This window comes from Tupaia chinensis, unplaced genomic scaffold, assembly GCF_000334495.1.
Source record: "Tupaia chinensis unplaced genomic scaffold, TupChi_1.0 Scaffold143695_1, whole genome shotgun sequence".
Taxonomy (NCBI): Eukaryota; Metazoa; Chordata; class Mammalia; order Scandentia; family Tupaiidae; genus Tupaia; species Tupaia belangeri.
In genome coordinates, this window is record NW_006203543.1 from 725,704 (window position 1) to 739,053 (window position 13,350).

Genomic DNA, 13,350 nt, shown 5'->3' on the forward strand with positions numbered 1-13,350 from the left:
TTGGCAGCCGTTTGAGCATTCACTACTAGGAAAGAGGAGTGGAGAAGATGCACAGCACAGGGCTGCACAGTCGTCAGAAGCAACGGTTTGGATACAGCGCCGGCAATGGAGCTGAATTTTAAATATGGGGAGCGAACTCAAAACCATACATTAACACTATTATCTACATAAATTAAAAGGCATGGAAGCAGGACAGTGATATATATATTTTGCAAGAACGCAAACAAAAAGATAAACCATGAACGCAGTTGCTGTTGGGTGGGGGAAGGGCAGAGGAGGGAGTTTCTGGATGAATTAAATGAACCTTAGCATAGGATGAAGTTGATGTACCACGAACTGAACAGTAAGGTGACCTCCATTGTCTGCACCTGAGGTACACACACACAAACACACAGACACGAAAGAAAGTAACATGGCACATATATAATAAAATGTGTGGCCACTGTAAATAATACTGTGGAATTATACAGATATTTAAATATTTTTATGCTTCAATGTTCAAGCAGAAGAGGTTACTAAACAGCATTTCATTTTCAACAAAATACAAAGTACATATAAATTAAAGAATGACAGAGAGGCTAGTGGCATTGCAGTGATTCAAGTACTTTTCTTCTCAGCTATATTTCTACATTGCCTTCAATGATCAATGGTAGCCAATAAGGAGAAAAAATGAATTTACATTTTAAGGAAAACTTTTGGTTTGCTTTTACAAAGCTGAAGAAGAAAGAAGTCAGGTACCAATAATGGTTACATCTCTAGACTTCCATGTAGTTGCCCACGGTTCAAGCCCTGGACCTGGCAGCTTAAAACTTAAAACTTAAAACTGAGGCACACATGTGTGCATGCCCAAGATCCTGAAAAAAGAATGGAGAAGAGATTGCGGTGTGGCCATCCCTGCACCCTGTAGCAAAAATCTCTCTCAAAAGAAGAAAAAGAATAAAGAGGCCATGGGTTGTGAGAATCTATAGGCTCTGAACAAGGAGGTAGTGCTTTTGTAAGGCTTTGTGTTTTCAAATGCAAATGAGCAAGGCCCTGCTATAGGTTGCTCTTTTTCTGGGGAAGACAGAGGGAGCCTTAATTGTTCTAAGGATTTCCACCTGAATGGGGCAGTGGGGCATGCATTTGGGGGGGAGGGGTGTCCCCTCCTCCCAACCTGAGTAGATTTGTCTCAACTTGGGAAAAGTAGGGCAGCTTGGCACTTTTTAAAAGAGAGTATCTGTTCCAAAGGGACGGAACTCTCAGGTAAAAGATTTTTATTTCGACAGGTTAGGGCTTCAGGATATAGTGATGCCAGCCTGACACATGAACTCAGTGGCTGCAGCATGCCTGCTGTAGGCCTTACAAACATCTTCATTCTTCACCTCCCAACCACTGACAGCCATCTCCCCGCAGCGCTTAACGAAAAAGGAAATGAGTATTTGTTAGAGCCTCTCAGCTTTAGATATTAATAGACGTTTTTGTAAAACTGTGTGGGGTGATAACTTGTAACCATATGCAATCGACGTTTCTTTTTCCCCCCTCTAACAGGGGTTTGGCAAGTCACAGAGTGTACAGAGAAATTTGGTCTTGGTACAGATTTTCTTTTGAAGAGCTTGCTGTAAGTAAGTATTGGGATTGACAGCTCCATCATTAGCTAGTAAGAGAGATGGTGGTTTTATCTTTGGAACGCACGGTCCTAGCAATTAGAGAGCTGTCCTGTGGGAACTGGTGCTAACGACTCCAGTACAGGCTCCGAGACGTATGAACTGCCAGAGGACTTGAATCTGGGCCAGGCTGAATGGCATTCAATATGAAAACGCATTGAAAATGAGGTTCAACAAAGCCTTGGTCATTTTTAGCTTTTTCTAGGTAGTCATGCGTTGTATTAGGTCATCAGAAAAGTCATGACATATTTTTGCATAGGAAAACATAGAAAAATACATCATGGCTTTCCTGATAACTCAACATGATAATGTTTCAGTCAACAACGGACTGTGTATATTTGGTCATCCAGAAAGTCACGAAGCATTTTTTGTGTAGAAAAACATAGAAAAACACATCATGACTTTCCCAACAACCCAACATGATGGTGGTTCTACAGATTACAACAGACTATACCATACAGCCTAAGTGTGCAGTAGGCTATACTGCCCAGGTTTGTGGAAGTACACTCAAAGATGCTGGCACAATGACAAAACGGCTTAATTGGCAATTTCTCAGAACATATGCCTGTCTTTAAGCAATGCATGACTGTATACAAGACATGTAAAATATTAGCCAGAGTAAGAAGGAGAGAAAGGAGAAATGACACTGAATGATTGTTTTGAGGAATGAGTTAAAAGCATGCTAGTATGAGGGAAATTAAATTGAGAGAGCTGCTCTCCCATTGAGGCCTTTATACTTGACCTAAACTGAAGGATGCAAATGTCGGTAGTTATATGGCTACACTTTTTCATGTTACATTTGTGTTGTGAACCGAAAATGCTACATGAGAAATTTTCTACTCATTAATTAGAGCTAATAAAGAAACCCTATTATAGAAAACGATTAGCTTCCTTGGCTTATGGTTTTCCACCAATCATCAGATTTGTAATTTAGTAACCTATCATATTTCTGCCTATGAAGGAAGAGGAAATGAGATGGCTTGATCTTTCACAGTGAGGCTTGGAATTCAATAACATGACACCTAGGAACATTTAGAAAGGTCAAGAGTGTTAGAAACAGAAAAATCTGGATTCGAATCAAGCTTTCTTTCTAGGGTGTATATTGAGAAAACTACATAACCTGTATGGGACCATTTCCTCATGTGTTCTATGCCACCACCTTGTTTGAGGATTGCGTTAAGGTTTGGATGAGACAACAGATGAAAAACATCTTGCCCAGTAATAGGCATATCTCGTTCTCTACTGTAGACAACAAATGTTTAGGTTGCTTTCTTCCTTCCTGATGGCTATAGTGATTTTTAATGATGAATTGTCTATGGCCAATGGTTTAAAGAAATACTAGTCATCATAGCAGCCTTAAGCTATAGACAGATGTGAGCATGAATGATAAATGATTCATATATTCTTATACCAGCCTTCCCCATGTCTCCCTAAAGAAATCACTTGTCCCTACCATCCAATGATTACAAACCCAGTTTCCTAGGTCTCTCCCTAGGTATTTTTGAGTGAGTGGATCTTGGATGGGTCCAGGGAATTTATAGTTCTAATAAATACCCCAAGCAGTTCTCATCTTCCAAAAAGTTTGGAAAATATTAAAAATAGTCCTTTTTGGGACCATCAGTTAGTGTAATGCCTATGTCGCTGAACTCCCATGTAGCCAATTGCGGTTCGAGTCCCGGACCCAGTGGCTTAAACTCACACCGGGTGCGTGTTTGTGCATGCCGAAGATCCCAAGAGGAGAATGGAGGAGAAGGGATTGAGGCATGGCCATCCCTACTGGGGGGATGATTTCTTGCTTTCTATCTCTCTGACTCTTTCTTTCTGGTGAGTACACGCGCCTTATAGCAAAAAACCTCTCCAAAAAAAAAAAACAGTTCTTTTCAAACTTTAATGGGCAAATAACTTGGTTACTATGTTAAAATGAAGAAAATCAGTGGTCTGAGGCAGCCCAAGAGCTAGCATTTCTAGTATGCTTCCAGGAAATGCAGAGGTTGCTGGTCCAAGGGCCACACTTTGGTGGGGTGGGCCTTCAGAGTCCAGGGTACCTGCACAAGCAGTTACATGGGAAACTTCCTAAAGCTCTGATGTGAAAGTTTCACACGACGGTGGAGGAGTCAGATGAAGTGTCAATCCCTGGGAGATTTATTTTGGGTTATCTACTTGCACACTAAAAGCACCTAAAGAGGTGTCTTGCTGTTGTTGCTTTTGCTAGAAGACATGTGCCTTCTCTAGAGACAAAGAGAAAGGAGTACAGGAGAAATCATCCCCCATGGAGATGGTTACACCACAATCCCTTCGCCTCCACCTTTACTCCCTTTGGTATTTTAGACAAGCAAGCACATGTGTTTCTCATGCAGCTGGGTCTGGGACTTGAACTGTGTAGTTGGCCATGTGGGATCCAGCTGCCTTAACCATCAGGCCATGGTGCCAGCCCTTGCTGTATTTTAATTAGCAATGACTGAGCCTCATCCTCAGAGATCCTAATTCTCTCCTCTGGCATTCAGCATTGAATCACTTGAGAACTTAGACTCTGAGAATTTCTGGCCCTATCTCAGGCCTCCTGAACCAGACTGCAAGATCCCTCCTGCAAGTGCTTGGCTGTTGAGTGCCCAATGTGATTGCCTACATGGATGGGTTAGTGTCAATTTTTTAGAACTGATTATTTTTCCTTACCTTAATTCCTATCTCCAGTTCATGAATTCTTTGGTCCTCTTGTTTCTGCTCTACCCTCCATCCCATCTCCGTTGCAAAAGAGAGAACATGTGATTTCTGTAGGCTGATCCCACTGAATTTCAGTGTTATTAAAAATAATGCCTTGGGTTATAGATAGAGCTTCAATTTCTTAGAAAAACACTATAAACTCAAATACATATTTAACTATATTTGCATTAAAAACATCCTAAATGGGGGGACCAGCAGTTAGTGTAACTGCTATGTCGCTGAACTCCCATGGAGTCAACTGCGGTTCGTGTCCTAGACCCGGTGGCTTAAACTCATGCCAGGCATGTGTGCATGTGTGCCCAAGATCCCGAGAGGAGAATGGAGGAGAAGGGATTGCAGTGTGGCCATCCCCCCTGGGGGATGATTTCTCACTTTCTGTCTCTCTATCTCTGTTTTGCGAGCACATGCACCCTATAGCAAAAATCTCTTTAAAAAAAAATCCTAAATGAAGTAACATTGTGCAAATGCTGACAATATTGTCCAAAAAATTATGCCTCAGAATAGCCAAACCCTTAAGAACAGGATTGCACAGTTGTTCGCCCTTTAATGACTTCGTTAGGTTTACCTCTGTACCAAGGGAAATACTTTTGAAACTTCAACCTTTCAGTTGTTTTCATTAAAAAGTTTACATATTTGTAAATTGGTTAACAGCTACTGCTATGACTGTGGCTATTACTGGCTCTGTGATATGTGTGCTTAATATCATCTGTGGTTTTCTCTTCTATGAAGGCTGACTTTTCTGCTTAGCATTATACCAAATACCATTAAAATGGTCATTTCCATAATTACTTTTTAAAAATGTGAATCTTAGCAGAATAGGTTCCTCTAAGCAAGGGAAACTATATTATGCAGGCTGTGAAGATCATTATGTCATGATTCTGTCTTTCATCTTGTAACTTATATTGTGTGAGAGAAGGCAAATTTTGTCTAATGGTAGATTTAAATGTGTGGACCGTCCTGTCAGAGTGCTTGAGTTCAAGTCCCATTCTTGCCAATCACTAGAGGTAGTCACAACCTGAGTCTTGGTTTCCTAATTTATAAAATGAAGCTGCATATGGTTGGTGCCAGAGCCCAAGGGAGTCAGATCCCATATGGCCAATCATGGTTTGCACATCAGCCCTGGTGGCTTGAAAAACATGCTTGGGGCGGGGGCAGCCGATGGTGTAGTGGTTAAGTTGCTGGAGTCCAACATGGCCAACCACGGTTCGAGTCCCAGGCCCAGTGGCTTAAAAATCACACAAGGTGCATGTGCGTGTGAGCCCAAGATCCCAGGAAGGGAATGGGGAGAAGGAACTGTGGCATGGCCATCCTCCCAGGGGGTGATTTCTCAATTTCCCTCTCACTGTCTCTGTCTCTCTCGCTCTTCCTATGACCCTAAGTCCTCCAAAAAAAAAAAAAAAAAAAGGATAAAGAACATGCTGGTACAAGTGTGTGCATTCCTTAAATCCTGTCATAATAGAGAAATCGAAGAGAAGGGATTGTGGCACGACCACGCCCCATTGGAGGTTGCTTTCTCCTCCTCTCTTTGGCAACTGCACATGTCCTCTGGCAATGTGAAAAAGAAATGAAGCAATCTGAGAAGCCATTAACTGAGAAGATGCACATATAGCATGTCACTTCACTCCTGCCCAACGTGCCTTAAACGGTAGCTACTACGAACGCTTCTGTTCTTGTTCAGTTCAGCAAGTGTTGACATTTCCTATGTGTTTGGCCCTAGAAGTAAGATCATACAAGAGAGACCTAAGAAGCTAGTATATTTAGGAGTTTAGTAAGCAGATGCACAACAGAAACAGATAATTCCAAATTAAGGCAGAGTCCCATAAAGAACACATAGCAGATGGGTCCACAGGCCAGCCCTGCTATTCAGAAAAGGCATCCTCCAGGTGCCTGAGCCCAGGACGTGTGCTAGGCCAGCGTTACCAAGGCTAAGAACACATTTAAGAAACTGGCTCTGATTCTCCCCCCCTCCCCAATATGGGAGCTATTTACAGGTTTAAACCAGAGTAGTATCATGATGTACTTGCAGTTGAGAAACATCTTTCTGGGACTTTGTGAAGAACAGGCTGGAATGGGTAAGAGTCAAGGCAAGGAAACCAATTAAGAGGCTGTTGAGATAATCTGGGAGAGACTATGATAGAAACTAAATTAAGACTGTGTTAGCCAGATGGCATGGTGCTTAAGGTAGCTGGAAACAACATGACTAAGTGCACAGCTCAAGTCCTGGACCTGGTGCCTTGAATAATACACTGGGCACAGGTGCATGTGTGCCCCAAATCCTGAGAGGAGAATGGAGGAGAAGAGATCGTGGCATGGTTACCCCCACGCCAGGTGATTTCTCACTTTCTGTCTTCTCTCCAGTGAGCGCATACTCTCTATAGCAAATTTAAAAAACAAAATACCCCAAATTAAGACTGCTGGTAACAGAACAGTGATGGGGGATGGATTACAAAGAAGAATATTTTTGTGAAAATCATAGGACTATGTGATATTTTGGATGTCAAGGGGTAAAGAAGAGTTTAGGCAGAAATCTAGGATCAGGTTCAGAGAGAAGTTGGGGAAATAGACGGTGCTTTGAAAAAACTGGCACAAAAAAGATTGAGGACATTTTTGGACATATTGAGGTGCCTGAGGAAGAGCTGAATGGAAATGCTCATAAGAAAAATGAAAGTCCAGGGAAAGCGTATAGAAAAAAATGCCCAGAGGCCAACAATGAACCCTGAGAAATACCAGTATTTAAGGAGACAAGTACTCAGTGGAAAAAGAAAATACTCTCAGAAAGACAAGTAACGGGTAAAAGGAGGTTGAAGAGACTTAGGAACAAAGAGTGTAAAGGAAGGCTGACATTTAAGGAAGCGATGAACATCAGTCATATCTTGAGAAGTGGGTTGTGGATTCAGCCGCGTGTCCCTGTTGGCCATCACTAGCCAGAGTGATGGTGGTGGTGGACAGGCACTAGATTCAATAGGCAGAGGAGTGGAATGAAGACTGAAAATACTAAAAGGCGATGATTCTTTCTGGGAGTCAGCTGAGGAGGACAAAGAGAAAGGGGAGGGAAAGGTCTTCTAAAAATAGGAGTGGAGGAAAGAGAAAGGGGAGACAGGATCACTGAGCAGGGTCTAGGGAGACCGTGAGGAGGCGGCACACAGAAAAGACACCTCTTCTTGAGACTAGGCAAGATGGTGGGTGAGAAAGTAAGTTCCTCAGGCAAGGAAGAAGGCCGGTCAAAACAACAGGAAGAAGGTAAAGGAGGACTTAAGCTTGAAGAATAGATCATGTTTGTGTAAGTTAAAAGAAAAAAAAAAAGGCAAGCCCTTCCATTAGGCAACAGGCAACTATACTTTCCATAATACAGAGTTGGAACCAGTAATATTGTTGAGGCAATATGTATATATGCATATGGGAAAAAACTTAGTCATTATTTTTCATGCTAAATTTTTATTTCAATGTTATGCAACTGCATAAGTATAAATATTTGTTCAATATACAACAATTATGACATCCATAGGGAATTTCTTAGAGAAAATAAGACTGCAAACACTTTATTGCACAGATCCTAACAAACTTTTAAGCTGGTAAATCTACAGCCGGGTGTACTACCAAGGAGCACATCGTACAATCACACAGAGACGGACCGAATAGAACACAGGGGAATGTCTACCAGCTGATTGGAGAGGTTTACAACAACAAACGGGTATCACATGATGCAATCTTAAGTACTCTTTACTTGTCCAAAATGCAAAAACATATTTGGCAAAAATGATAGTACACTATACAAAATATACATAAAAATATCATTTGTAAACAAGCAGCTAGTTGTGCTTTAAAGGAAACTGGACAGTTAGAAAGCAAAGGCTGTAAACCATGAACTACCTCCCCGATAGACCTGTCTCAATGTCTGAGTGTAGAAGGTTCAGGTTATGACAACTGCCAAACACAGATCTGTATTATAAATGTTGAGACCACTTCTGAAACCCATTTCAGTTCTTGTAAAAGATTTGTTTCTTCTAGAGTTTAACAATGCAGTGATGGGGAATGGCTAAAACCAGGTGGGGAAAAAAATTAGGGGCACGGAAGAGACGTTTTTCCCTTTTTTTCTTTTTGCCACTGACAGCTCATTTTACAATGAAGGACAACCAAGAAGTCATTTAAGTTATGCCTTTGTTTACAGAGTCGAGTTACAGCCTTGCTAGATGATTTACAATCCACCGGGCTGTAAAATGATGCCCTGTTTAGATGAACAATTTTATAGCCTGAAGATACTAAGACTTCCCCGAGGGGGTTTGGGTGCTGAATTAGTTATTTATTGGTAATTTTTTCTCTTTAAAAAAAAAAAATGCAATCCTGCTATGGATCCCAAGCATCTTATAAATACTTATCTGTATTTTCTTTTAGTGTCTTAGTACATATGTCAGCAAGTGCCATCTTAAAATACAAAACGAGCCACCAAAATAACTGCAACAAAGGAAAACAAACAAAAATAAAAAATCCTCAGCACTAAAATGATTTGACAAATTCTATATATTCTGCGGTATACAAAATTTAAATAAGGCTTTGCAAAAGTAAAAAGGATGGTCACATTCAAGCACCAAATAGCTCCAACAAGTCTTTTTGTTACAAAAATGCTCTTTATTAATACAGTATATTTTTTGCATACAAATAAAGAGATCACGTTATGAAATGTCCGGAGCTACTCGATGCATCAGAAATGAATGTGAAACCCAAGAACTTGCTAAAAACAGCAAGCTTCATCTACGACATAAGGCCCCAGCTAAGTATTAAAATGTATCTGATGTCCTGATTATTCCTTAATATATATGCTAGATGCCCAAATCCACCCCCCATTCTTTTCCTCAAAAAGCAAATTTGAAACCTCTTCCAATGCCTGGTGCTTATCAGTCAACGTAAGTATTAGCAGATTTGTGTGCGGCCAGTAATTTTCCTTTTGATTCAAGAGGAGGGCTGGTGCAGGACTGCTACAAAACGTGTGCTTCTTGGACTAGTCCCTCACAGCAGAAGGCCTGAGTTTAAGAGCTTGTAAAGAAGGAAAAGAAAGAGAACAGAACTAAAGTTGACGTGTGTTTATAGTCCCCGCTCTACTTTGGGTGAAGACCAGACATACACACTCAAGACAAGGACAACTGGCCTTTCAGTCAGTTGGACCCGGGATCAAAATGCCCATTGGGGTAACCTTAAATGACAACGGCGAGCTCCATGTGTCCTGGCCATTCCCCAATGGAGGAGGATTCCCAATGCAGCAATTAAGAGTAGCTCTTGCTTCAGATCTGGAAATATAGGTAGCCAGATACAGTACTATCAGAAACTCCGGTTAAAAATGCACATAAAAACGCACAATCTACTATATTTAGGGATTTCTTTCATCTTTAACTCTACGTAGAATGTTTTAGCTTATAAAAATGGAGCCTTGAAATAGCCTCTTAAACCAAAGGCCAACACATAGAGGAGGCTGTGTATATACATGAATGTGAGTGTATCCATAGTTTTCCATATGCCCCATTTTGACCATTTTGCTTTGTGACTAAATTATGGTAAATGGTAAAGCAATAATGTTATTGAAAAAAGAAAGCTGTGGTAAACGACGCAATCAGCAGCAAGGGATAGACTCTACATCCAAAACCAAACACGTTGCTAGATATTTACAGAGAAAATCTTTTTCCTTAACAACCCTCAACTGTATTTCTTTTTCCATACAAACACTATCTGGTAACAGTTTTACCGGTTATTACTGGGAAGGCATCTGGAAGAAGGTCCCCTCTTTCTCTCTCTCTCCCCTTCCTCAATGAGGCTTCAAGCTCTGCCTGGCGGACATCCCACACAGTGCTGGTTTCAAAAGGTAGTTAGTCATGACAGTTACACATTCAGGCGGGTCTCCACTGTCCTGCCCCACTCCAGGGCCTGCCGCTTACGAGGCCTTTTTGTGAGGACTGCTCCGCGAAGTCTCTTTCCCCCGCCTCTGCCGTACCACGAAGTCCTTCTCAGAAGAAAGGGCGATGGGGCGGTCAGTGTTTGGAGCTGGGGATGGCTTGGCCCCCTCTCTGCCCACACTCTGTTTCCTGGTTGGGGGAGGCTGGGCGAGGCTGGGGTCTTTCCCTTTGGTGTCTCCCACTGTGGCAATTACGGAGAGCGCTCCGTCCCGGCAGCTGGCTGCGCCCAGAACATTTGGGTCAGGGTGGTGGGGCTCCAGGGTGATGGTGGAGACCCGAAAGGATGGTAAAGAGTCACTCTTGGGCATTTGGGTTCTGCCATCCCCCCCAGATTGGGACTTCCAATGGTCCCTGCTGCTGGAGGCTGGGAGCTCAAGTGTGCCCCCGCTGGCTTTGGCAGAAGAGGTGTCACCATTGGCTGTAGAGGCCTCGCACGCTCTGGGTCTGGCTTCAGGGAAGCTGGAGGAGGAGCTCAGGGTCTTCTCGGGGAGGGTGGCGGGTCGGAAAGAACTCTGCCCAGTGACCGAGGGCGACCGTTTCATGTTGCTGGGTTTGCCGGCCTCAGTCAGCGGCTTCTGAGAGCCAAGTCCTTTACCCTTGGCATCTGGGAGGCCCTTCCCGACCGCTGCGGCTGGCCGCTCAGAGCCTTTCGGCCGGGTCTCGCCCTGCACCGGAGGGCTGGCCTCTAGCTTCCCACCCTCTGCTGGAACATAAAGTGCTTCTGTGCATCGCTTCCCTTCGGACCTCCTGTCACCAGAGGCGGCCTGCTGGCTTGGGCTTTTGTCTGCCTGCTTGCTTGGCGGGGGGTAATCTTTCACAGTGGAAGGTTTGGGGTGCTTTGGAGACAGATTTTGCTTTTCACTGACAGTGGGAAGTTTCTGGTCTACTGCCTCCCTGACCGCTGGGTGCCCTGGCCTGGGAGGATGCCCAGGCTTCCCCAATACCTCCAGGGGATGTCCTCCACTGCCAGGTTTCCCCTTGGCATCTGGAGGACCCCCTTCAGGGTGTGGGAGCACCGAGGGCCCACTTTCTCCCTGGCCAAACGTGTGGCTGGCTTTGTTCTGGAGACCTGGGATGGCAGGGGGCACATCCGGCACGCCCTTACTGTGGCCCTTCCCCTCCTGGCAGGAGCCCCCGAGGGGCTGCGTGAGGGGCTCTTTGCCCTTGGCAGCCCCGCTGCTTGGCTTCTGCGAGGAGAGGGACCTGTCTGGGTGCTTAGACTTTGGTGCACCTGGGTCAGGGCCAGGCTGGAGCTTACGGCTGCTGCTTTCACTGGGGACAGAGGCAGGCTTGAGAGAGTCCTGAAGGCCCAGGCTGGGTTCTGCAGCAGCAGGCTGGGGCAGTCGCTCTCCGCCTGGAGCGTGGCTGGGGGTACGGCAGTGCTGCTGAGCAGCCGGGCTGGGCAGCTCTTTGGTGGGTGGTGAGGGCTGAGGGCTACCACCAAGATGCCTCTGTGAGAGCTGTTCTTTCCTCTCCAGTTCCTTGGGACCATCTTTCTGCAAAGATGGGAAGCCGGAGAGCTTTTCACTCTTGCCACTCTCAGCCCCGGGATGCGGCACAGATGGCCTGGAGACAGGGGCTTGGGCCAGGGGCTCCTCTCTGTTTCTGGCCTTGCCCGGCTCCTTCTCACAGGCAGGCGTGGATGAACGCAATGAGGCGTCCTCCCTAGCCAGTGGCTTTGCCTCCTCTTGGCCATCTCTGTGGTTTGCTTTCCCACACGGCCCCCACGCTTTCTCCATGGCCTGGGTCTGCGTGTACTCTGGGTGTGTCCTTCCGAAAGAGGGGAGGCTTTTGGAGTTGTCACTGGTTTTAGCAGTTTCTGGAGGGTACAGCTCCAGAGGCTGGGCTCGATGTAGCTCAGCCCTGGAGGCAGAATGCTCGCTTCTGGCTGTGGAAGGACCCCTTTCGGACAGCTCCTTCAGGCTTGGCTTGTCCCTGGAGGGGGTCCCTTCAGGAGGGAGTGAGCCATGTGGCCTGGCCAAGTCAGTCTTGTGGAGATCCTGCCCTGGGCAGGGCAGCAGCTTGGTGTCCATGGCATGGTCTTGGTGTTTGGTGGGGCCACCCTCCTTCCGTTGAGGATTGCTTTCCATGACTATCACCGGGCTCCTGGCAGCAGAATGGGGAACTTTCCTGTCCCGTTTTGGCTCCAGGTCTGGCAGGGGAGCTGCTGGGGAATTCTGGAGAGCCCGGCTTGGGGGCAGAAACCGGGGCTCAAGTAGGTAGGATTTATTCATCTTTAAGCTGGCAGGGGAAGACTCTCTCAGACTGGCAGTTTCACCCTTTTTCACATTGCCACTGGGAAGAGCTGGTGGCACAGAGGGCCCCACATCACTGCCCGGGCTGGGGCTCTGTGCAGGTTCCGGTGAAGGTAGCTCCATCTTGGAAGCCTGAGGTCCAGAGAGGAGTGCAATGTCCAACGTGCCCTCAATGGGCTTCAGGCATGACACGGACCTGCCTTCCAGCTTGTACTCAGAGGGGCTTTTTCTGACAGGGGACTCTGAAGCAGCCAGGCCCGGCTTCTCGGCTCCACTGTCCACCCGGCCAGCAAGAGTCTTGAGAGGAACAAAAGAAACAGCGCCCATCTGCGCTCCGTGGCTACTGTTCAGAAAGGCTCGGACCTCGGAGGCTGGCGGGGGCTCCTGCTGCCCACCCACAGACCGGGTGGGGTTTCCCGGCAGGCACTCGTGGCCACCAGGCGCCATCTTGGGCTTCAGCACCGGGCAGAGACTGTCGTCTTTGTCTTCCAGTGACATTTTCTTGCGGAGGTAATCGATATTGGCCAGCTTGCTGTCCAACTTCTCACATCGGAGAAACTCCTTGCCCTGGGAGGTTTTCTCTGCACTTTCGCCCTTCCCGGAGGTGGACCTGTCTGTGGAATGACAATGACCATCCTGGAAATGGATAGGAGCAGGGGCCCGTTTGAAGTCGCTGGTGCCCTCTCTGTGCTCGCCAGGCGCAGGGCAATAGTTGGCTGCGACCCCGTCCAAGGTGCCCCCCTCACTGGCCCGGGCGCTGGCCTGCTTGTGAAGAGCGGCTTTCAGGAG

The 13,350-nt window shown here is 45.8% G+C and overlaps 1 protein-coding gene across 3 annotated transcripts in view; it reads right to left on the reverse strand.

The window, feature by feature from the left end:
• Nucleotides 1–8,344: 8,344 nt before the first annotated feature.
• Nucleotides 8,345–13,350, reverse strand: part of MAST4 (microtubule associated serine/threonine kinase family member 4) — a 195,124-nt gene continuing 190,118 nt past the window's right edge. For all 3 annotated transcript variants that reach the window (XM_014582630.2, XM_014582627.2, XM_027766794.1), the window contains one exon: nt 8,345–13,350. In XM_014582630.2, coding sequence (XP_014438116.1) covers nt 10,285–13,350 — 3,066 coding nt within the window. In that variant the 3' untranslated portion in view covers nt 8,345–10,284.